Source organism: Mobula birostris, chromosome 10 (genome assembly GCF_030028105.1).
Source record: "Mobula birostris isolate sMobBir1 chromosome 10, sMobBir1.hap1, whole genome shotgun sequence".
Classification (NCBI taxonomy): domain Eukaryota; kingdom Metazoa; phylum Chordata; class Chondrichthyes; order Myliobatiformes; family Myliobatidae; genus Mobula; species Mobula birostris.
Window position 1 is genome coordinate 1,290,454 of NC_092379.1, and position 25,518 is coordinate 1,315,971.

The 25,518-nt window shown below is 40.5% G+C and overlaps 1 protein-coding gene across 2 annotated transcripts in view; it reads left to right on the forward strand.

Moving 5' to 3' along the window:
- LOC140203752 (WD repeat-containing protein 62-like) overlaps positions 1–25,518 on the forward strand; it is a 140,533-nt gene that overhangs the window by 46,525 nt on the left and 68,490 nt on the right. For both annotated transcript variants that reach the window (XM_072269799.1, XM_072269800.1), the window contains exons 7-16: positions 754–936; positions 1,024–1,184; positions 1,275–1,464; positions 7,810–7,959; positions 8,444–8,619; positions 10,577–10,668; positions 15,452–15,577; positions 19,582–19,652; positions 20,352–20,473; positions 21,896–21,971. In XM_072269799.1, the coding sequence (XP_072125900.1) occupies positions 754–936; positions 1,024–1,184; positions 1,275–1,464; positions 7,810–7,959; positions 8,444–8,619; positions 10,577–10,668; positions 15,452–15,577; positions 19,582–19,652; positions 20,352–20,473; positions 21,896–21,971 (1,347 nt within the window). The remainder of the gene's footprint in view (positions 1–753; positions 937–1,023; positions 1,185–1,274; positions 1,465–7,809; positions 7,960–8,443; positions 8,620–10,576; positions 10,669–15,451; positions 15,578–19,581; positions 19,653–20,351; positions 20,474–21,895; positions 21,972–25,518) is intronic.

A 25,518-nucleotide genomic window follows, 5' to 3' on the forward strand; every position in this document is an offset into this window, starting at 1 on the left:
GCATCTTCTAACTGTAACCTGCCTAGAAATGCTCATCACTTTAATGAAAGTTGCTTTGGACTTGACAATTATGCAGTTATGAGATAAGTAGTTTTATTTCAAGATCCTGTGTTTTTATCTTTTATAAGCATTGTTCTGCTGTAATGTGGATGAGTATTTTGTGATGAGTTATAGTTCAGTTTGTGCGTTATTTTCTTTCTTGGATTTTGTTTGAAATTACATAAGCCATGAAATTCAATGTCTTGTGTATTTTGTTTGTAGCCACACAAAAATCTACAGATGTTTGATTCCTGCTCGATTGATGACTCGGACAGTTTTGATAGAATGTAAGACGAGGCTAACTATTAATGGCAGTCACATCATTTGACTTTTCTTTGCCCAAGGTCAGCTGTTAGAAACTGGTGTTGGGGCTAATCACTTGGAGGTTTGATTCCACATCGCAATGAAGATGTGATGCCTGCCATAGTTGTTTCCTTTATTGAACCATAACATTTAAAATGTCTACCAAACTGAAATGAGTTTAAATAATATACAATTTCTAGTTTGGATCTTAAGTCATTTACATATCAATGTGATTAAGTATCTGGCATAGCCAAGAAATTTTGTTTTGTAGAATGACGTGGAGATGAAATTTTATGATAAACTAATTGTTTTTAGCCTAGTTTTTGGGCAATCTGAATGGTAGTATCCTTGTGTAACTTGTCATTCTTTCACTCACTGCTAATCTGAATACTTGTATGTTTTCCTATCCAGGCAAATATTACTGTTCCCTTAATAGGGCGATCTGGATTGCTGGGTGAGCTCCACAATAATTTTTTCTCTGGAGTGGCATGTGGTAAAGGGAAGATGGCAAGAAGTACGTTTTGCATCACCAGTTCTGGTCTCCTTTGCCAGTTCAATGGGAAAAGAGTGCTTGATAAATGGTTGGATTTGAAGGTATGCTGATCTCTGCTTTCTCTAATACAAGTGAATAAGTAAAATTCCCTTTTGGTAAATTAAGTACGTTTTCTTTGTACCCTTTAGACCTCTGCAGCAAATTGTATCTCCGCAACCCAGGACTTCATCTTTTGTGGTTGTTCCAATGGAACACTGAAGTTATTTAACTCCTTAAATCTCCGCTTTATTACCAATCTGCCGAAACCACACTATCTGGGAGTGAATGTGGCAGCAGGAATTGAACCAAGGTAAAAATAAATGTTACACTAAGTTTTTATTTTAAAGTCTAATACAAGATGTAAAATGCAAAGTTACTAACTTTTGGTGTGTTTCCACAGCCGTTTATTCAATAAGAGGACAGATGCCGTGTATCCTGACACCGTCGGTGTGGCTTTTGACCCTTCCAATCAATGGTTGTCATGTGTATACAGTGATCATAGTCTCTATGTGTGGGACACGAAAGACATTAAGAAAATTGGGAAGGTTTACTCTGCGTTGTATCATAGTTCCAGCATATGGAATGTAGAGGTACGATGTTACTTTGTACACAATGTCTTGCTCATTTCTCTTGAACAGGATTGTCATTGATGTGTGTTGGCATTTTTAGTAAATGTGTAAAATGATCCTGTTTTAGGGTTTTAGAACATAGAACAGTTCGCACAGTACAGGCCCTTCATCTGACGATGTACTAACCATTTAACTATTCAAAGATCAATCTAATGCTTCCCTCCTGCATAATCCTTTTTTCTTTCATCTTGTGCCTATCCAAGAGTCTCTTTTATGTCTCTAATGCATCTGCCTATTCCACCACCCTTGGCAGTTACCCCTAAACATTCCCTCCCCATACAATTTCAATCGCCTTAAAATTGTGCCTTGCATATTAGTCATTTCCAACATGGGGCTGCCCATTCTATCAATGCCTCTTAGCATTTTATACATCTGTCAAGTTGCATGTCATCCTCTTTCACTCCAAAGATAAAAGCCCTACCTCACTCAACCTTTCCTCATAAGCCATGCTCTTTAATCTAGGCTGCGTCCTAGTCAATCTCCTCTGCACCTTCTCTAAAGATTCCATGTCCTTCCTATAATGAGGCAACCAGAACTGACCACAACACTCCCAAGTATGGTGTAACCAGGGTTTTGTAGAATTGCAACATTGCCTTGAGACTCCTGATTAATGAAGGTGAACACACCAACTTGCCAACCTATCAATCCTGCCAATTAACCCTGTATTCTGCCTTCAAGTTCGACCTTCTAAAGTGTAACACTTCATACTTTTCCCAATTGTGCGTCACTGCCACTTTTCAATCCAGCTCTGCATCCAATTAATGTCCTGCTGTAACCGATGACAACATTCTACGCTATCCATAACACTGCCAACTTTTGTGACATCTGCAAACTTAATAACCCACCATTCCACATCCTTAGCTAAATAATTTATAAAACTCTCCAAGGGCAGGGATCCCAAAACGGATCCCTGTGGAACACTACTGACCTCTAGGTAGAATACATTCCATCTACTGTCATCCTCTGCCTTTTGTGGGCAAGCCGATTCTAATGCGACATAGCCAAGTTTTCCTGTAAGACATTTCCTGACATCTTGAATAAGTTTACCATGGGAAGCCTTGACAAAACCTTACTAAAATCCATATACATCACATCCACTGCTCGACGCTGGCCCCCAAGGCCTGAGTCGACATAGTAGTAGTAGCTCTACATTCATCAATTTGTTTTGCTACTTCCTTAAATTCAGTTTGGTTCCTGTGTCACAATCTGCCCCTCACAAAGCTGTGCTGACTAAACCTAATCAGGCTATGCTTCTCCAAATGCTTATAAATCCTCACCTGTCTATAATTCCCTGGATTATCCCTATTACCTTTCTTGAACAAAGGATTAAAGTTTACCATTCTCCAATCTTCTGGTACTACTATAGCCAGTGAGGATGCAAAGATCCTTGTGAACAATCTCTTCCATCACTGCATAAGGTAACCTGGGGTATATCTCATCCAGCTCCAGAGACCTATTTATTGTAATCTTTTTCAAAATCATCAACATGTTCTGGCATATTAAGCTGTTCTACACTGACCTCACATTTGTCGAGGTTCCTGTCACTAGTGAATGCTGAAGCAAATTTCTATAATTATTTATTTACTTATTTTACTTAGCATTGCAATTCTTAGTGCGCCCTTTGAGCCATGCCACCCAAGCAATCCCACAACCCCAATTTTACCCTAACCTAATCATGAAGCAGCTTACGATGACCAATTAATGTAACCGGAGCACCCAAGGGAAACCCTTGCATTCCATGAGGAGGCTCCTTACAGCAGAGCGGAGGACTTTAACACTGGAACAACTCAAGCTGTAGTAGCATTGTGCCAACTGCTACTCTACCATGGTGCCCAGGACCTCTCTTCCTCTGACCCAAAGAATGTTTCCTCTTTTACCCCTGATCCTCACTCATTCTAGTCACATTGTTTCAGTGACTTAGATAATGGAATTCATGACTTTGTGGCAAAGTTTGCAGATGATAACAAAGATAGATGGAGGGGTAGGTAGTGCTGAGGAAGCAATACAATAGCAGCAAGACCTGGACAAATTGGAAGAAAAGGTAAAAAAGTGACAGATGCAATACAGTGTTTGGAAATGTAAGATGATGCATTTCGGTAAAAGGAGCAATAGTGCAATCTGTTATCTAACTGGGGAGAAGGTTCAAACATCTGAGATGCAGAGGGAATTGGGAGTCCTCATGCAAGACTCCCAGAATGTTAATTCACAGGTTGAGTCTGTGATAAAGAAGGCAAATGCAATGTTGAAATTTATTTCAAGAGGAATAGAATATAAAAGCAAGAAGATAATGCTGGCCTTTATAAGACACTTCAGGCCACACTTGGAGTATTGTCAACAGTTTTGTGCCCAATATCTCAAAGGATGTATTGTCATTGAAGAGAGTCCAGAGGAGGTTCGTGGCGATGATTCTGGGAATGAAGGGGTTAACATATGAGAAGCGATTGGCAGCCTGTACTCACTGGAGTTTAGAAGAATGTGGGGAGGCTCTCACTGAACCCTACTGATTGTTGAAAGGATTAGATGTGGTGGATGTGGAGAGAATGTTTCCTCTGATGGGGGTATCCAGAGCTAGATGGCACAGCCTCAAACTTGAGGGGTGACCTTTTAGAACAGAGGTAAGGAGGAATTTTTTTTTTAGCCAGAGTAGTAAATCTGTGCAATACTGTGCCACAGACTGTGGTGGAGGCCAAGTCCATGTTTATATTTAAGGCGGAAGTTGATTATTTCCTCATCAATCAGCGCAGCAAATGATATGGCGAGAAGGCAAGTATATGGGGTTGAGTAGGATCCGGGATCAGCCTTGATGGAATGGTGAGGATCCAGGATCAGTCATGATGGAATGGTGAAGCAAACTTGATGGGCTGAAGGGCCTGATTTTGCTCCTATGTCTTGTAGTCATCCTCGTCTTTTTCACATACATGTAGAACACCATGGGGGTTTTCCATAGAACCATAGAACATTACAGCCCTTGGCTGTGCCAAACCATTTTTCTGCCTAATCCCACTGACCTGCACCTAGACCATATCCCTCCATACACCTCTCATCCATGTGCCTGTCCAAGTTTTTCTTAAATGTTAGAAGTGAGCCCGCATCTACCACTTCATCTGGCAGCTTATTCCACACTCCTACCACTCTCTGTGAAGAAGCCCCCCCTCCATGTTCCTTTTAAACTTTTCCCCCGCTCACCCTTAACCCATGTCCTCTGGTTTTTTTTCTCCCCTTGCCTCAGTGGAAAAAGCCTGCTTGCATTCACTCTATCTATACCCATCATAATTTTATATACCTCTATCAAATCTCCCCTCATTCTTCTACACTCCAGGGAATAAAGTCCTAACCTATTCAACCTTTCTCTGTAACTTAGTTTCTCAAGTCCTGGCAACATCCTTGTAAACTTCTCTGCACTCTTTCAACCTTATTTATATCCTTCCTGTAATTTGGTGACCAAAACTGAACATAATACTCCAGATTCGGCCTCACCAATGCCTTATACAACCTCATCATAACATTCCAGCTCTTATACTCAATACTTTGATTAATAAAGGCCAATGTGCCAAAAGCTCTCTTTACGACCCTATCTACCTGTGATGACACTTTTAGGGAATTTTTTATCTGTATTCCCAGATCCCTCTGTTCTACTGCACTCCTCAGTGCCCTACCATTTACTTTGTATGTTCTACTTTGGTTTGTCCTTCCAAAGTGCAATACCTCACACTTGTCAGTATTAAACTCCATCTGCCATTTTTCAGCCCATTTTTCCAGCTGGTCCCTCTGCAAGCTTTGAAAGCTTTTCTCACTGTCCACTACACCTCCAGTCTTTGTATCATCAGCAAATTTGCTGATCCAATTTACCACGTTATCATCCAGATCATTGATATAGATGACAAATAACAATGGACCCAGCACTGATCCCTGTGGCACACCACTAGTCACAGGCCTCCACTAGGGGAAGCAATCTTCCATTACCACTCTCTGGCTTCTTCCATTGAGCCAATGTCTAATCCAATTTACTACCTCTCCATGTATACCTAGCGACTGAATCTTCCTAACTAACCTCCCATGCGGGACCTTGTCAAAGGCCTTACTGAAGTCCATGTAGACAATATTCATTGCCTTCCCTTCATCCACTTTCCTGGTAACCTCCTCGAAAAACTCCAATAGATTGGTCAAACATGACCTACCACGCACAAAGCTATGTTGATTCTCCCTAATAAGTCCCTGTCTATCCAAATACTTGTAGATCCTATCTCTTAGTACTCTTTCCAATAATTTACGTACTACCGACATCAAACTTACCGGCCTGAAGTTTCCCGGGTTACTTTTAGAGCCTTTTTTAAACAACGGAACAACATGAGCTATCCTCCAATCCTCCAGCACCTCACCGTAGATACCGACATTTTAAATATATCTGCCAGGGCCCCTGCAATTTCAACACTAGTCTCCTTCAAGGTCCGAGGGAATACCCTGTCAGGTCCTGGGGATTTATCTACTATGATTTGCCTCAAGATAGCAAGCACCTCCTCCTCTTCAATCTGTGTAGGTTCCATGACCTCACTACTTGGTTGCCTTATTTCCATTGACTCCATGCCAGTTTCCTTAGTTAATACAGACGCAAAAAACCCATTTAAGATCTCCCCCATTGCTTTTGGTTCCATACATAGCGACTGCTCTGAACTTCAAGAGGACCAATTTTATCCCTTACTGTTCTTTTGCTCTTAATATACCTGTAGAAGCTCTTTAGATCATCCTTCACCTTGACTGCCAAAGCAACTTCATGTCTTTTAGCCCTCCTGATTTCTTGTGTTTTTTTGCACTTTATATTCTCAAGCACCTTATTTGCTCCGTTTCCTATACGTGTCATACATCTCTCTCCTTCTTTATCAGAGTTCCAATATCCCTTGAGAACTTCATCTTACTTGCCAAGGCCTTCTCATGTTCTCTTCTAGCTCCGAGACCCTTCTTAAGCTCCTTCCTGGTTAACTAGTAACTCTCCACAGCCCTGTCTGACCCTTGCTTCCTAAATCTTAAATTTTTTTTTTCCCCTTCCTCTTGACTAAATGTTCCATATCTCTTAATCATTCTTAGTTCCTTCACCTTATCCTTTCTTTGCCTCAATGGAACAAACTTATCTAGAGCCCCATGCAAGTGCTCCCTAAACAGCTTCCTCACCTCTGTTGTGCATTTCCCTGAATACATGTGTTTTCAATTTATGCTCCCAAGTTCCTGCCATTAGCATTCTAATTTGCTCTCCCCCCAATAAATTTGTTTCCAGGCTTTCTGCTTTTATTTCTGTACAAGGCTATGGTAAAGATCAGTGTGTTATGGTTACTGTCTCTAAAACGCTTACCCATTGAGAGATCTGTCAACTAACAGGTTCATTGCCTAATGCTACATCCAGTGTGGTCTCTCCTCTAGTAAGTCTGTTTGCATATTGTGTAAGGAATTCTGCCTTGATACACTTAACAAATGATGCCACATCTAAACCTTTTACCATTAAGGAGTTGCCATCAATATTAGGGAAGTTGAAGTCACCCATGACAACAATCCCGTTATTTTTGCACCTTTCTTAAAATCTGCCTCTTGGTCAGTTCCTCAGTGTCTCTGTTGTCTATAGAATGCTCCTAATAGAGTGATTGCTCCCTTCCTATTTCCACTTCCACCCACACTGACTCAGCAGATGATCCCTCCATGATGTCCTCACTTTCTGCAGCTGTGATACTTTCCCTGATTAACAATGCCTCTCCCCCACATCTTTTCCCTCTCTCCCTACTCCTTTCTAAATTCTAGAAAATTCGGCAGCCCTGTTCCTGCACTTGTGACAACCGAGTCTATATAATGGCTACAATGTCATTGTTCTATGTACTGACCCATGCTCTAAGTTCATCACCCTTGCTCTTGCTGCTTCTTGGATTAAAACAGATAAATTTCAACCCATCCAAGTGACCTTAGTCCTCACTGTCTCTCTATACTTAAACTAATAGCTTCATCTTCTGATTCATCACTCTGGATCCCATCCCAACCAAGGTTAAACCCTCCCCAATAGTTCTAACACACCTTCCTGCAAGGATATTGGTCCTCCTTGTTTAGGTGTAACCCAACCCTTTTGTGCAGATTATACCATCCCCAGAAGAGAACCAAATGATCTACAAATCTGAAACCCTTTTGTTCGCTATCTCTCTGCAATTGCCTTTGTGATTCTCATTCTCCAGTCTGTGGATGAGAACTTGAATAATAGTGTTCACTTTAACTTAAGTCACTCCTTTATTTAAAAGCCCAGTGTATTAATTTGGTTTTTCCTTGCCTTTGCAGGTTTATCCAGAGTTGGAAAATGGTAATCTAGCTTGTCTGCCACCTGCATCTTTTCTAACTTGTTCATCGGACAATACTATACGATTGTGGAATCCTGGTGATGCTCCTGAATTTCAATTCACATCATTCCGTAAAAATATTTATAGCACAGTGAGTTTCAACTTCCACTCTAACCTTATCGAAAACATTCAATTTTATTTTAGTTACCAGAATTAGTAATGAAAACAGCATTTTATGTTATTTTTCAATTCAGGATGTTTGATGGGTTTTAATAAGGTGTCACTGCTCAGGATGTATGTCAGGAGAGAGACTTACAATGAAGAGAATGAATTCCCTGCAGAGTGCTTAAATAAATATAGCTAATTGAAATTTAGAATCTTAATGATGGACAAGGGAACTGCAAATTAACACTACCTCTTAAAGAGGTAATGTGGGTAATATCCTGAGAAACAAAAAAAAATCAGCATAGCGATTAAATGTGGCTATCTTGGACAGACTGAGGGTGTCATTTTAAAGAGTTTATACAGATATTTTACACCTGTCTTTACATTAGAAAGCAAAACATGGAATTCAGTGAGCGAGAAATCTGACTCTTGTTGTTTTTTTTTACCTTACCCCCCACCCCACCCCCCAGGACTTGATCAAAATTGTGTATGTTGGTGACAATGTTCAGTATCTCCACGATGCTAGTAACAATCCTGACCGAACTGAAAATGGAGGAAATTCTGAGATAAAATCAGGAATTCGGGTCATAACCATCAGCCCTGATGGGCAACACCTGGCATCTGGGGATAGGATGGGGACCCTGAGGTACAAATAATTGATAATGAAGATTTCTTCAACAGTCTAATATCAATGTTGACTTTGGGACAAAATATGTGAGGATTTATTCTTTTACTTTGCCATTTAAATGATTGTGAAAGGATCTTTGAAGAATCTAAGTGTTATTATGCAATTAAGCTAACTGTTTTACATACTGGTTCAAAAGGCAGCAAGATAATCATTGGACAGTTATAAATGGTTTTAGCACATGAAAGAGGAATTTTAAATAAAAATCATCATTCTCTTTCTGAATTCATGTGACTCAATGGATGATTATCACTAACCTATCCATGAAAAGCCCACAGACTCCCACAGCTATCTCGCTGGAAATCTATTCTGTTCTGAGTTCCTCAATCTCCACTTTAACTGTCTGGTCCATGAATTTTCCCATAGATGCCTCTGAAACGTCTTCCTTCCTGAGCAGTGACTACATCTCTACCATAGTTGATAGAGCTCTTGATCACATTCCCTGTACCTGTACATAACCTTGCAGATAGAGTTATAACCTTTCCTGTACGGGTAGAGTTCCCTTAGTTATATTTTATACCCTCCCAGCCTGTGCCTTCAGAATTTATAGTTTAGCAGTTTCTGCTGCCTTCAGTAAGATTTCATCATCGCACACATCAACCTGTCCCCTTTCAGCATGCTGAGGGTGCTTTTCCAGCTCCGTCAACCACTCATCCTTTCTTATTGTACTTTCTCATACAACAGCAGGAAGTGTAGCAATTGTCCTTTTACCTCTTCATTTCTGGTCGTCCAGGCACTTGAACAGTCTTTACAAGTGAAGCAGTAATTCACTTTAACCTCAAGTATAGAGTCCTGCAGTTGTTCACCCATCGCTTGACTGAGGAAAAAGCAAAAGCAGGTTTGATTCCTGCTTTGTGGGAGATGCACATTCTATTTGTGGTGTCAACCCTGGGCTTTGCTCCCCAATCAGGGTCAGTTGAAGCCGTGGGAGCAGGTGGCGGATGGTCATATGAGCAGCTGGTGCATATTATAAATCCTGGTTATGCAACTACTGACACTAGGCAGACAACCTCTGAAAAGTATTGATAATGGCTAGGATCACCTGTCTTGTAAGCACTGCTCAGAGGAAGGCAATGGCAAACCACTTCTGTAGAAAACTCTGCCAAGAACAATCATGGTCATGATAGATGGAAGACCATGTTTGTCTATGTCATATGACACTGCACATAATGATGATGATGATCCTAATCCACTCTGACCATCTGTGGCTTTGCACCCTGTGCTAATGGAGCCTCGTACTAGTGTCTTATCATATTCAATAGTTTTGTGTATTTTAGCCTTTGTTTTCCAGAATTGGTCAGTTCTGCTGTATATTATCTATAAGTCAGTTTTTCTCTCTCCATGAACTGTGCCTGAACTGCTGGGTGTTTCCAAACCCCTTGGCCTTCATTTCACAGCCATTGTAATATACTTTTGAAAATGCTTTTTAATCATTAAGTTCTGGAAATTCTAAACCTTCAGGGGTATGGATAAGTTTATTCAAGGAATAAGTTCAAGGAGTAACAGGAATTCATTGAAGAAGATTAGGGGAGCAAAATGCTGAAATCTGTCATGATCTTATCAAGTGCGTGTGGCCTATTCTTTTTCCTGATCCTTATGCTTAAATAAAAGCAAAATTTCCTCAGCATCATTATATCCACAGGGGCTGCCTGGCCTCATGAACAATTTCATCTTCCTCTGTTTTAATTTAAAATTCATAATATTTATTGAACAATCAATAGTACATTGAACATTACTTGTTTCCCTATCTCTATTTGTAGTCCTGGCTGGCAAATGTTGCTTCTCCCAGTTATACTTGGAAAAATAGAGGGCTGGGGGCTGATGGGTATTTAAGTGCAACTGTGTTATGTAACCAGTAGAGTTTTATATTAAACACAATAGTCTGAAACATGGTAAAGTGTTTTTCTTTTGTTTTCAGAATTTTTGATCTGCAGTTCTTGGATGAACTAATGAAAGTTGAAGCTCATGATTCTGAGATTCTCTGTCTTGAGTACTCAAAACCTGAAACTGGTGAGTAATTGTACAATTTACTTTCAACTGCCTACTGATTATTGAGTTTGCAAATGCTTAGTCTTTTTGTTTGAAGGCAGCTGCTATTTGTTTCTCCCACTGTCTGTAGGGAAAGGGCCTGGGGACTGAAGATGAGTAGCTGTCACTCCCAAATAAGCATAATTGATTAAAAAAAAATCCTCCAAACTCTGTATACATACCTTAAAACTCTTATGATGCATCTTGAATGTCTTAAAGCTACTATGACGCATCATTGTCTGAGACATCAACAAAATCATGGCAACATAATTTAAGAAATGTTTACTTATTAAATGTTTCATGGAAATGAATTTTTATGGAAGCTGACTTTGAGCATTCCTAATTACTGCCATCTTTTACTTGTTTTGTAACAGCATGTAAACCAAGGTATTAACCAGAATGTATCTAACTAAACTAATCTTATCGAAGACTAATCACTGTGCACTTTTAGTCTTCTCTTTGCAATGTTCACCTCCTTAAAATGTTTTCATGTGTGAGCAGAACTAATCTTCAGATCCAAAAGAAGGCTATTCAACAGTTCAGCAGATGAAAGCCATTGATCAAGCTGCTCACGTATTTGATCTTGTGCATGTCCTGAGGCCAAGTTCCTTTATGTCATTAACTTGTTCAACAATGCATGTGGGAAGATGAGCCTTGAACTTGATATATGCAATGCAGAGGTCATTTGTCAGCCTACCCCATTTATGTCTCACTATCCATTGGCGATAAATAGAGAAGCCCTGAAAATGTGGACAACTATCAATATTCTGGCATTCATCTTCAATTATGTGAAGGACAAAAGGAAGATAGGAGTGAAGGTAGGACTGATTAGAGATAAAGGTGGGAAGATGTGCCTGGAGGCTGTGGAAGTGAGCGAGGTCCTCAATGAATACTTCTCTTTGGTATTCACCAATGAGAGGGAACTTGATGATGGTGAGGACAATAAGAGTGAGGTTGATGTTCTGGAGCATGTTGATATTGAGGGAGAGGAGGTGTTGGAGTTGTTAAAACACATTAGGATGGATAAGTCCCCAGGGCATGACAGAATATTCCCCAGGCTGCTCCACGAGGCGAGGGAAAAGATTACTGAGCCTCTGGCTAGGATCTTTATGTCCTCATTGTCCACAGGAATGGTACCGGAGGATTGGAGGGAGGCGAATGTTGTCCCCTTGTTCAAAAAAGGTAGTAGGGATAGTCCGGGTAATTATAGACCAGTGAGCCTTACGTCTGTGGTGGGAAAGCTGTTAGAGATTCTTAAAGATAGGATCTGTGGGCATTTAGAGAATCATGGTCTGATCAGGGACAGTCAGCATGGCTTTGTGAAGGGCAGATCGTGTCTAACATACCTGATAGTTCTTTGAGGAGATGACCAGGCATATAGATGAGGGTAGTGAAGTGGATGTGATCTACATGGATTTTAGTAAGGCATTTGACAAGGTTCCACACAGTAGGTTTATTCAGAAAGTCAGAAGGCATGGGATCCAGGGAAGTTTGGCCAGGTGGATTCAGAATAGGCTTGCCTGCAGAAGGCAAAGGGTCGTGGTGGAGGGAGTACATTCAGATTGGAGGGTTGTGACTAGTGGTGTCCCACAAGGATCAATTCTGGGACCTCTACTATTCGTGATTTTTATTAACGACCTGGATGTGGGGGTAGAAGGGTGATTTGGCAAGTTTGTAGATGACACAAAGGTTGGTGTGTTGTAGATAGTGTAGTGGATTGTCGAAGGTTGCAGAGAGACATTGATAGGATGCAGAAGTGGGCTGAGAAGTGGCAGATGGAGTTCAACCTGGAGAAGTGTGAGGTGTACACTTTGGAAGGACAAACTCCAAGGCAGAGTACAAAGTAAATGGCAGGATACTTGGTAGTGTGGAGGAGCAGAGGGATCTGAGGGTACATGTCCACAGATCCCTGAAAGTTGCCTGACAGGTAGATAGGGTAGTTAAGAAAGCTTATGGGGTGTTAGCTTTCATAAGTCGAAGGATAGAGTTTAAGAGTCGCAAGGTAATGATGCAGCTCTATAAAACTCTGGTTAGGCCACACTTGGAGTACTGTGTCTAGTTCTGGTCACCTCACTATAGGAAGGATGTGGAAGCATTGGGAAGAGTACAGAGGAGATTTACCAGGATGCTGCCTGCTTTAGAGAGTATGGATTATGATCAGAGATTAAGGGAGCTAGGGCTTTACTCTTTGGAGAGAAGGAGGATGAGAGGAGACATGATAGAGGTGTACAAGATAATAAGAGGAATAGATAGAGTGGACAGCCAGCACCTCTTCCCCAGGGCACCACTGCTCAATACAAGAGGACATGGCTTTAAGGTAAGGAGTGGGAAGTTCAAGGGGGATATTAGAGGAAGGTTTTTTACTCAGAGTGGTTGGTGCGTGGAATGCACTGCCTGAGTCAATGGTGGATGCAGATACACTAGTGAAGTTTAAGAGACTACTAGACAGGTATATGGAGGAATTTTAGGAGGGGGATTACATGGGAGGCAGGGTTTGAGGGTCGGCATAACATTGTGGGCCGAAGGGCCTGTACCGTGCTGTACTATTCTATGTTCTATTTCTCAGTCAAGACAGACGTTCATAAAATTCAACAGTTTTAAGCGAGGAATGGAGTATTCAACTTCAGACCTGGCCACGAAAAAAAATCAGTCTGCTGAGCAGCTGAGACTCTTTCCCTTCCATGTGCTTCTGAGGCATGGACCAACTACAGTCGACATCTCAAGGCACTAGAAAATACCACAAAAATCTGTTACATTGCTGGAAACATAAGCAAGCCAATACCAATGTCCTTTCCTCAGATCAATATCTAGCATCGAGGCCCTGGTTACTCGATCAGATGATACAGAAGAAGTTTTGCTTTTATTTAAACATAAGATAGTAAAGAGTAGGCCACAAGCAGATGATAAGATCATGACAGATTTCAACAGCATTTTGATTCCCCATTCCCATTGTAACATTAGCTGAACACTCAATTTCTCAGGGAAGTAACAATGCAATCAATTACTGAGGAAACTGATTGTAGAAGTCTACTGTTTTTATTCTGGGTAATTAATCCTTGAGAACACCCGAGACCACACCTGTGGTGTGGTGTCCAAAGCCACGCTTGGCCATTCGTGTGATCCTGCTCAAATCTCTGTGATTTATGCAGAAGCAGCTCTTCATAATACTTGAACAGGCTTCCAAAGTGCGAAATCCAGCAATGGAAATCCAATTTTGATATGTGCTCTTGTGTTCTTGACCCAAAGTTGGTGGAAGAGAGTGATTTTTTTATTTTGTCAACTATTAATGAGAGGAAACCTCAAGGATAGTTTTTATTTCCCAATGGCTAATTATTTCTGCTATTCCATGTCTAATTACTCTTTGAACAAATCACCAAATAGGTTTGTATTTAACCTTGCCTTAAATGTTGTTTTTCAACAGCCTGCTGCCATTTCTCATGTTGCATGTCGTGTAAATCAGTAACTTTTACAAATGTATTTTTCAATGTACAGAGGATTCCCCTGACATACTGGGACCAGTACATTTCCACCCAATTAAGTGGATGCCCCAATTAGCTGAAGTTTCATGGAAATAGTTAAAAAGGTATTAAAAGGACAAACTAGAGTTTAACCGAGTAACAAATTATGTAACATAGAAACATAGAAAACCTACAGCACAATACAGGCCCTTTGGCCCACAATGCTGTGCCAAACAGGTACGTACTTTAGAACTTACCTAGGGTTACCCATGTATTTAAATGAAATAGAGAATAAATTGGAACACTACCAATACAACTGTTTGTTTTCTAGTGTATTAGACCAGGAGAGTTTTTGAAGTGGAAAAGCTATCGCATGGGGCAGTTACACTCAGCCTCGGAAGTGGTTTGTGTAGTTGTCTCAGCTGGAGTCTTCCTTGGTTGGAATGGATGACCATGTCTTCTGTATCTCATCATGCCCTTCGCTCTCCATGAGCGTTGCAGATCTGCCTTCCTGGCAGTTGGATCTCACTGTAGATCTCATTTGCCCAGTCCACCAGATTCAACTTTGCATCCTTGGACAGGCATGTCCCTTCCTCAGCAAAGTATGAGACCCGCAGGCTACTCTCACCTGGTTTAGCCCCCTTGTTGAAGTGATGTACCGAGGTGTGGCCACTGTCACATACAAGCAGCTACTTGGAGCCACAGGTGAGAGCTGAGCGTCTGGTAGGGACTAAAGGTAACATTTAAGCTTATTTTCAGTACCTTCAAATTATTCATATTTCTTAACTTGTTGAAGTGGTGAAATAATTTCATTTTCACTCCCAGCTGTTTCTGGTATCTCCAAGCCTGAATGCTTGAAACTGCAGTGAGCAAAACAATTCTGAATTGTCTTGCTGCTTATTTCTCACCAACTATCAGTGGAAAAAAATCACTGCTTCTTGAACTTATACACACATGCAACTGACAGTAAAAATGTTTTGCTGTAAATCCGGTGTAGTGTCTAATGGCCACACAAGCACACTTGTCTGACATTAGTGAGAAATTGTTTGATAACAGCCTCATGTCCCAGTTAAGCAGCATAGTGTCTCAAATAAATGAAGAAAATCCTGGTTATTTTCACGATTAGGTTCTTGTAATTTGAGTTGTCTCAAATGACTGTGCCGATTAACCAATGACCCAATTAACTGGAATCCACTATTTGATATTAATATTTAATATCAAATAATTTTAATGTTTTGTCATTATTTTTCCGTAATAATTTTCAATCCCTTGTTACTATTTTAACACATTTATTAAATTTTATTAAGGATTGAAGTTGTTGGCAACAGCAAGCAGAGACCGCCTAATCCATATATTAAATGTGGACAAACAGTATAGCCTGGCACAGACACTAGATGACCATTCCTCTTCAATTACTGCTGTGAAGTTTGCAGGTACTTTAAGCAATATTTCTGCTTCATTATATTGATTGAACTTAATTCCTTGTTCAGCACTTAAAAAGATGTATATGTTCATTCCTTCACTTCTGTTCTGCTGGTTTTAACCTATTAGTAAGGTGTCATAGTGACTTTTATTATTTCTTAGACCTGGGTTATTAAACCAAGTAGTGTATTGCTCGTCTGGATCTTTGCTTAAAGGAAAGAAATTAAATAGCAAGAATATGCCATAGATCCCTTAAACCTGTTGTAGATTTTAGTGAAATCATGACTGACATTCTACATACAGTTCTTTCTAACTTCACTCAGTTTCCTTATTACAACAGAATTGCTTTATAAGTAGCTAGTTGAGCAACTCTAATAGTTTGGTGGGAGAATTCAAAAAGATCCTTGCTCCTCATTAGTCCCATTTTGTGGCCATGAGCCCAGAAAACCTATTTCAAATGTGTTTTTATAATTGGCCCATGAAGCTCTATACAGAAAAGTGTAAGGTGATGCATTTTGGAAGGTAGGTCTTGAAGGTAGAGTCCAAGGTTAATGGCTGAATTCTTAGTCTTGAGAGGATTATGGATCTACACCTGAAGATTCTTCTGTTCCTCCACAAAGTTGCCACACAAGTTGATAGGATGGTTAAGAAGGCACGTGGTATGCTGGCCTTCATTAGTTGGGAGCTTGAGTTCAAGAACTGTGGGTAATGTGGCAGCTCTAGAAAACTGGTTAGACCATATTTGGAGTATTGTGTACAGTTATGGTCACCTCATTATAGGAAGAATGTAGAAACATAGAAAACCTACAGCACAATACAGGCCCTTTGGCTCACGATGCTCTGCCAAACATGTACTTATTTTAGAAATTACCTAGGGTTACCCATAGCCCTCTATCTTTCTAAGCTCCATGTACCTATCCAGAAGTCTCTTAAAAGACCCTATCGTATCCACCTCCACCACCATCGCTGGTAGCCCATTCCATGCACTCACCACTCTCTACGTAAAAGACTTACCCCTGACACCTTCTCTGTACCTACTTCCAAGCACCTTAAAACTGTGGCCTCTCGTGTTGGCCATTTCAGCCCTGGGGAAAAAGCCTCTGGCTATCCACACGATCAATGCCTCTCATCTTACACCTCTATCAGGTCACCTCTCATCCTCCGTCGCTCCAAGGAGAAAAGGCGGAGTTCACTCATCCTATTCTCATAAGACGTGCTCCCTAATCCAGGCAACATCCTTGTAAATCTCCTCTGTACCCTTTATAGTTTCCACATCCTTCCTGTAGTGAGGTCACTAGAACTGAGCACAGGACTCCAAGTGGAGTCTGACCAGGGTGCTATATAACTGTGACATTACCTCTCGGCTCCTAAACTCAATCCCACAGTTGATGAAGGCCAATGCACCGTGTGCCTTCTAAGCCACAGAGTCAACCTGCGCAGCCGCTTTGAGTGTCCTATGGACTCGGACCCCAAGATCCCTCTGATCCTCCACACTGCCAGGAGTCTTACCATTAATACTACATTCTACCATCATATTTGACCTACCAAAATGAACCATTTCACACTTATCTGGGTTGAACTCCATCTGCCACTTCTTAGCCCAGTTTTGCATCCTATCAATGTCCTGCTCTAACCTCTGACAACCCTCCACACTATCTGTAACATCCTCAACCTTTTGCTCATCAGCAAACTTACTAAACCATCCCTCCACTTCCTCAGCCAGGTCATTTATAAAAATCACAAAGAGTAGGGGTCCCAGAACAGATCCCTGAGGCACACCACTGGTCACCGGCCTTCAAGCAGAATATGACCCATCCACAACCATCCCATGCCTCCTTACTTTCTCAATAAGCCTTGCATGGGGTACCTTATCAAATGCCTTTCTGCAATTCATATACACTACATCTTCTGCACTACCTTCATCAATGTGTTTAGTCACATCCTTTTTATATAAAAAAAATAATTCAATCAGGCTCGTAAGGCACTACCTGCCTTTGACAAAGCCATGCTGACTATTCCTAATCATATTATGTCTCTCCAAATGTTCATAAATCCTGCCTCTCAGGATCTTCTCCATCAATTTACCAGCCACTGAAGGATGTGGAAGGTTTATAAAAATGCACAGACTTGCAGGATGCTGCCTGGGTTGGAGACGTGATGTATGAGGAAAGGTTGCACAGGTTTGGACAAGGAGAGACAACTTGATAGAGTTGTACAAAATTTTGAGGTATAAATAGAGTCGGTATTCAGCACCTTTCCCCCAGAGTGGCAATTGGCCAATACAAGAGGGCTTTAAGGTCAATCGAGGAAAAGGTAGTGGAAATGTCAGAGGTAGTTTCTTTTTATACAAAAGAGTTGTAGATGCCTGGAATGTACTCTGCACAGTGGTGGTGAAAGCTGATATATTACGAACGTATAAAAGACTCTTATATAAGCACATGTATATAAGAAAATGGAGGGTTATGGGTTCTGTAGAAGAGAAGGGTTAGATCATGAAGTAGGTTTATATAGGTCAGCATAACATCATGGACTGGAGATTGTATTGTACTGTTCTATGTTCAATGTTCTTTAGGGTCCCAACACTCATTTATACATGTCTTATTCTGATTAGACATCCTAAAATACATCCTCTCATACCGAAGAGCAATAAATTCCATCTGTTTTTGTTCCGCACAATCCACCAGCAGACGAATATCATTCTGCAATCTAAAAATCACGCTAATTTTCATGTCACTTACAAACCTTACCAACTATAATCACAACAAAGTCAATTTGTATTTGACAAACAGCATTGTTTCATGTGATAAGCATACGTGACTCCCTACACAGATTGCCTCTTTGGACCTGAGGTGTTTTTCTCCTTCCCTAGTGCTCTTTTACTCTTAATTATAAAATGACATGGGATTTTAATTAATTGGTCTGATATGTTGCCAGGGGATTAGAGTTTAGAACTAAGGGAGTATTTTGCAATTTTACAGCATGTTGGTGAGGTCACATTGTTCTCTGCATGGTCTCTGTCCAGTAAATTTAATGGAAGTCCAAAAGTCATTCACAAAGGTAATTTGTGGGCTGGGAGAGCTGTCCTATCTCTAGTGGCTAAAAAAATGATCTGTATTCTCTGGAGCTTGGAATGAAGGGTGATCTTAATGTAGTATAAGATTCTAAGGAAGCATGACATTGTAGGTCTTGGGCTGTTTCCACTAGTGGGAAAGTCTCAGATGAGCCATTCCTACAAAATAAGGAGATGATCATTTAACCTGGGCTGGAGGTTTTCATAGAGGGTGGTGAATGTCTGGGTTTTTGGGGCTTGGATTTACCAAAGCACTTAGTTCTGGAGTTACCTTGCTGTAATATTTCACCTCTATCTCTTGTAACTTCCATGGTCCTAACTGACCTTTCCGTGGTTTGATGTATTTTTATGTTACTGCTGTTGAATGTTGAATATTTTTATATAGGATTTTTAATGAACTTAGAGGAATTTAGAGGGCTCATTACATATTGTTTTGAAATATGCTTTTATAATCTATTAAATCAGGTACTGTATTGTTCAGTTATATGAGATGTCAGTTATGGGTTCATTGTGTATTTTTTTAATCCATACTGAGAACAAAATGTATATAATATGACCTACAAAATTATGAGGTGTATAGATAGGGTAAATACATGCAGGGCTTTTCTACTGAGGTTGGGTGAGACTACAACTAGAGGTCATGGGTTTGTGGGGGCCAAGGTGAAATTAAGGGAACATGAAAGGGAACTACTTAACTCAGGGTGGTGAGTGTGTGGACCGAGCTGCCAGCGTAAGTGATGGATGTGGGATTGATCTCAACATTTCAGAGAAATTTGGATAGGTGGATGGGAGAGATATAGAAGACTATGGTCCAGGTGCAGCCTGACAAGACTAGGCAGAGTAATTGTTTAGTATGGTCTAGTTGAGCCAAAGTCCCAGTCACTCCACGTATTATGATACAGATTGTTGATAACCTTGTTGTGTTTTGTTTATTCTTTCCTGCAGCCAGTAACGATATTGTTAAAATGGTTAGTTGTGGAGCTGATAAAAGTATCTACTTTCGAACTGCACACAAGGTAAACCTCGTTAGTTTATTTTCTTCATCATTTCCTCTATAGTTAATGCATGCTTTCTCTGGTGACTTGCCATTATGTTCAGTTTGATTACAATGCTATTGGAAAGATGCCATCAAACTGGAAAGAATGCAGGGAATATTTATGAGGATGTTCCTCGAACTTGAAGGACTATGTTATGGAGAGAGGTTGAGCAGGTTGGGAATTTTTTTCATTGGAGCATAGGAGAATGAGGGATGATCTTATGGAGGTGTATAAACTCATGGAGATTCAATAGAATGAGGGAAAAACTTATGGAAGTGTATAAATTCATGAAGATTCGATAGAATGAGGGATGATCTTATGGAGGTGTATAAATTCATGGAGATTCAATAGGAGAATGAGGGATGATCTTATGGAGGTGTATAAACTCATGGAGTTTCAATAGGAGAATGAGGGATGATCTTATGGAGGTGTATAAATTCATGGAGATTCAATAGGAGGATGAGGGATGACCTTATGGAGATGTTTAAAATAATGGACATTCAATAGGAGAATGGGAAATGATCACAGAGGTGTAAAACTCCTTATTGATCAACACATGAATTACTTGACTTTCTGGAAGACCTGCCCTTTTCCTCTTTTTAATGTTTGTATCCATCAATATGTTAATGTTGTTTTGCTGAGTGTGGGTAGTATTTTCTTTAAATTTTCTTTTGACAGTCTGTCAATGGAGTTCTGTTTACAAGAACTCATCATGTTGTTGGAAAGACAACACTGTATGACATGGATGTTGATATCTCTCGAAAATATGCAACTATAGGCTGCCAGGACAGAAATATTAGGTAAGTTTCTTTTTTTCAGAGGGAATGGTCTTAATTTTTTTGTAAGCTATTACATCAGGGTTCCCAATTCAGATGCTATAATTTAAATTCTCTTGAGAAGGTAAGGTTATAAAATGCATGTCATAGAAAGAGGTCATTTCTTTATTATGTCCATGTTGATCAAAAGTAGGTGCTATCCAACTTGTACCAACTGTCCAGATCTCGATCTGCAGGACATTAGGACATCCCTGTTCAAATACATCTAATATTAATGAAGGCTTCTGCCTCTGTCCCTCATTCAAGCAGTGAGTACAACACTGGCGAAAAGTATTTTCATTTCCTCGATCATTTGACAATCACTTTTAAATTTATGTTCCTTGGTTTTTGATCATTCAGCTAATTGGCATAGACCCTTCCTAATTCCCTTTTTGAGGCCCCTCATTATCTTATTTGCCTCATGTTAAGTCTCCGTTTGGCTTCCATTATTGCAAACAAATACAGCTATTTTTCCTTGTAACCAGTCCAGGCAACACCTTTGTAAATTTTCTGTGTACCGCTCCAGTGAAGTCACAATTCTTTTTTACCGCTGTACTCTTACTGTGACCTAACTAGCATGATAATTGTATTATCAACTCCTAGCATTTATATTCTGGGGTTGACTTACAAAAGAAAGCATCTTGTATGCTTTTATTGGCCACCTTAGTTTGCTTGTAATGCTTTTTAAGGATCTGTAGATGTATATTCCAAAGTCTGTCTATTGCCAATATTGAATACCCTTGCCCTGTTGCACCTCCCCTGATGCATTACTCATACTCGTGCTAAAAATTTTATTTCCCACTTTGGCCAGTTGACCAAGTGATTTATAAGACCATAAGACATAGGAGCAGAATTAGGCCATTTGGCCTATCAAAACCACTGTGCTATTTAGTCATGGCTGAGTTATTTTCACTTTCAATTCCATACTCCTGCTTTCTCTGTATAACTTTTGATACCCTGACTAATCAAGAACCTATTAACCTCCACTTTAAATATACCTAATGACTTGTCCTCCATAGCCATCTGTGGCAATGAATTCTACAGATTCACCACCCTCTGACTAAAGCAAATCCTTCTTTACTGTCAACCAAAAGATGAGCTTTGGTATCATTTGCAATCTTTATTATGCGCTGTGTGCTACCTGCAGGTAGGAAGGCAGAGATCTGCTGTCACATCCCAACTGAGCTTCCAGAAATCAATTCATTTTAGTATCTGAGCTGTGTACACCTTAAATTACCAGGTATGTTAGTTCGTTTTAACTAGGGTATTACTGTTACCAACATTCAAGCTCTCGAGCCATACACTGTACTGGAAATACTGAGAATTAGGCTGATCTATGAGAGGAGAAAAGTAAGGAGGTACAAGAAAATTCATTTGTTTTTTTCCCTCTTCTTTTCAATTTTGCAGAATATATAACATCAGCAATGGAAAGCAAAAAAGATGCTTCAAAGGTTCACAGAGTGAAGATGGGATCCTTCTCAAAGTAATCTCAAAATCATTTTCAGAATTTCTTCTATTATCAATGGGGAGCTGACTCTCCTGTGCATGGTTAACATGAGATGACAAAACCTCATACATGTCCTGACTTTGACATCTCACCAACAAAAGTTGAGACCAGGGAAAGGAGAGAACATGGGACATGGAGCAGAGTTAGGCCTATCCCTGTACATCAAGTCTGCTCTGACATTCCATCATGGCTCATTATCCCTCTGAATCCCATTCTCCTGTTTTCTTCCTGTAACTTTTGATGCCCTGACTAATCAAGAACCTATCGAACTCCACTTTAAATATACTCAATAACTTGTCTTCCACAGCCATCTGTAGCAATGAATTCCATAGATTCATTACCCTGCGGCTAAAAAAAAATTCTCCTCATCTCTATTACAAATGGATGTCCCTGAATTCTGAGACTGTGACCTCTGGTGGTTGTAGGCTCATACACTATTGGAATCCAGACCTTTCAATATTTAATAGGTTTCAATGATTCATTTCTCTCCTCTCTCCCCCCCCCCCCCCCAAAATTCTTCTAAACTCCAACAGGTACAGGCCCAGAGCCATCAAACACACCTCATGTTAACCGAGAATCATTCTCGTGAAGCTCTTCTAGACCTTTTACAATGCCAGCATACCCTTTAGATAAGGGGACCAAAACAGCTCGCAATACTCCAATTATGGTCTGTGCAATGCCTTATAAACCCTCAGCATTACATACTTCCTCTTATTTTCTAATCCCCTCAAAATAAATGCTAACGTTGTATTTGCCTTCCTTACTACTGGCAGGATCATCTTTGGGAATCCTGCACAAGGACTCCCAAGTCTATTGGTTTTTAAAACTTCCTAATTCTCTACCTTCCCACTAATTTTTGCAATATTTTGCTTTTGTGCTGTCTCTGACTTCCCTTGTCGGCCGCAGTTGCTTCATCCTCTCTTTAGAATTCCTTCATCTTTGGGATACATCTCTCCTGCGCCTTCCAAAGTGCTCCTAGAAACTCTAGCAGGGATGTCGTCATCCCTGCTAGTATCCCCTTGCAATCAACTTTGGCCTGCTCATCTCATGACTCTGTAATTCCCCTAACTCCATTTTAATACTAATACATCCATTTATACTAATACTTTATTGTTGCCAAACAATTGATACTAGAGTGTGCAATCATCACAGCGATATTTGATTCTGCGCTTTGCGCTCCCTGGATTACAAATCGATAGTAAATATTAAAAATTTAAATTATAAATCATAAATAGAAAATAGGTTTATCTTCTTCCTATCAAACTGCAGGGTGAATTCTATCATATCATGATCACTGCCTCCCAAACTCCCTAATCAAATCTGATTCTTTACACCATGCCCAATCCAGACTTGCCTTTCCCCTACTGGGCTTAATGACAAGCTGGTCTAAAAAGCCACCTTGTAGGCACTTTACAAATTCCCTCTCTTAGTATGCACCACCAACCTGATTCTCTCTATTTACCTGCATAATGAAATCCCCCGTGACTATCATAACATTACCCTTTTTCTCTCTCCTGTTGTAATTTATAGCCCACTTCTTGGCTGATGTTTGGAGGCCTGTACATATCTCCCATCAGGGACTTTTTACCCTTACAGTTTCTTAACTTTACCCACAAGGATTCTACACCTTTTGATCTTATGCCATCATTTTCTAAGGACTTGATTTGATTTTTTACCTACAGTCACCCCACCCTGCCTGTCCTTTCGATACTGTCTGTATTCTTGGATTTTAGGCTTCCAGCTATGATCATCTTTTAGCAAGGTCTCAGTGATGTCCACAACGTCATGCCTATCAATCTCTAACTGCACTGCAAGATCATCTACTTGATTCCGTATACTGTGTGCATTCAAATGTATCACCTTCATTCCTGCATTCATCACCCTTTTTTGATTTTGCCCCCATGTTACATTTCAACTCGTACACTGACTGCAATTTTGCCCAATCATCTGCCTGTCCTTCCTCACAAACTTACTACACTCTGCATATATTGTATACCAACTGCCCCATCCGAAGCCCCATCATTCCGTTCCCATCTCCCTGCCAAATCAGTTAAACCCTCCCCAGCAGCTTTAGCAAACTTGCTTGCAAGGATATTGGTCCCCGTCAGCTTAAGGTGTAACCTGTTCTTTTTGTACAGGTCATACCATCCCCAGAAGAGATCCCAATGATAAAGAAATCTGAAACCCTGCCCTTTGCACCAATCCTTCAGCCACGCATTCATCTGCCCAATTGTTCTATACCTACTGGTATGTGGTACAGACAGCAATCCAGAGTTTACTATTCTGGAGGTCCTGCTTTTCAGCTTTTTACCTAGTTCCCTAAATTCTCTCTTTAGGACCACCCCAATTTCTGGCCTATGGCGTTATATCAATATGTACCAAGACCTCAGGCTCCTCATTCTCCCCCTTATTCCCCCCCCCCCAAACAGTATCCAAAGCAGTTTACTTATTTTTGAGGGAAATAACCACAGGGGTACTCTGCACCGGCTGCCTGTTCCCTTTCCCTTTCCTGACACTTACACAGGTACTTGTGTCCTGCAACTTGGGGATGACTACCTCCCTGTAGTTCCTATCGAACACTTCCTCATTCTCCGATATGATCTGAAGGTCATCGAACTGCGGCTCCAGCTCCTTAACATGCTTGGTGCATTATGCACAGGTACATCATCAGGGAAACTGGAAGTCTCCCAGACCTCCCACAAGACCCAATACCCTGGATTTTGCATTCAGTGAAAAATGTTAATGATTCCTTGCTTTCAGAATAAATAGAAATTAGCGTAGTTGGAAGTTGAGGGTATTGTTGAGAAGCATCAGTCACACTTAATCACAGCACCTTTGTAGATCTGCTGTCAATAAATGTGAGAGAAGATGGAAGAGCAAGGATGCTGACAGTCACGTTTGACAGATGTTCGTATTTAAAAGACCATTGCAAATACTAGAATATAAAAACAAGGATGTAAGGTTGAGGCCTCACTTGGAGTATTGTGAGCAGTTTTGGGCCCCTTATCTTAGAAAGGATGTGCTGACTCCGGGGAGGTTCTGAAGGAGGTTCACGAAATTGATTCCAGGATTGTCATATGTCTTGTTTGTCATATGAAGAGTGTTTGATGGCTCTGGGGCTGTATTCACTAGGATTCAGAAGAATGAGGAGTGACCTAATTGAAATCTAATGAATGATGAAAAGACCTTGATAGAGTGATGTGGAGAAGATGTTTCCCATGCTGGGAGACTCTACGAACAGTGGACACAACCTCAAAGTAGAGGGGTATCCTTTTAGAACGGATAAGGAAGAATTTCTTTAGCCGGCGAGTGGTGAATCTGAAATTCTTTGCCACAGGCATCTGTGGAGGCCAAGGCTTTATGTATATTTAAGACCGAGGTTGATAATTCTTGATTGGTCAAGACATGAAAGGGATACGGGGAGAAGGCAGGAGATTGAGGCTGAGAGGAAAAATGGACAAATGGGCAAATGGCCTAATTATGCTTCTATCTTATGATCTTGTGGATTGTTCATTTTCTGCAG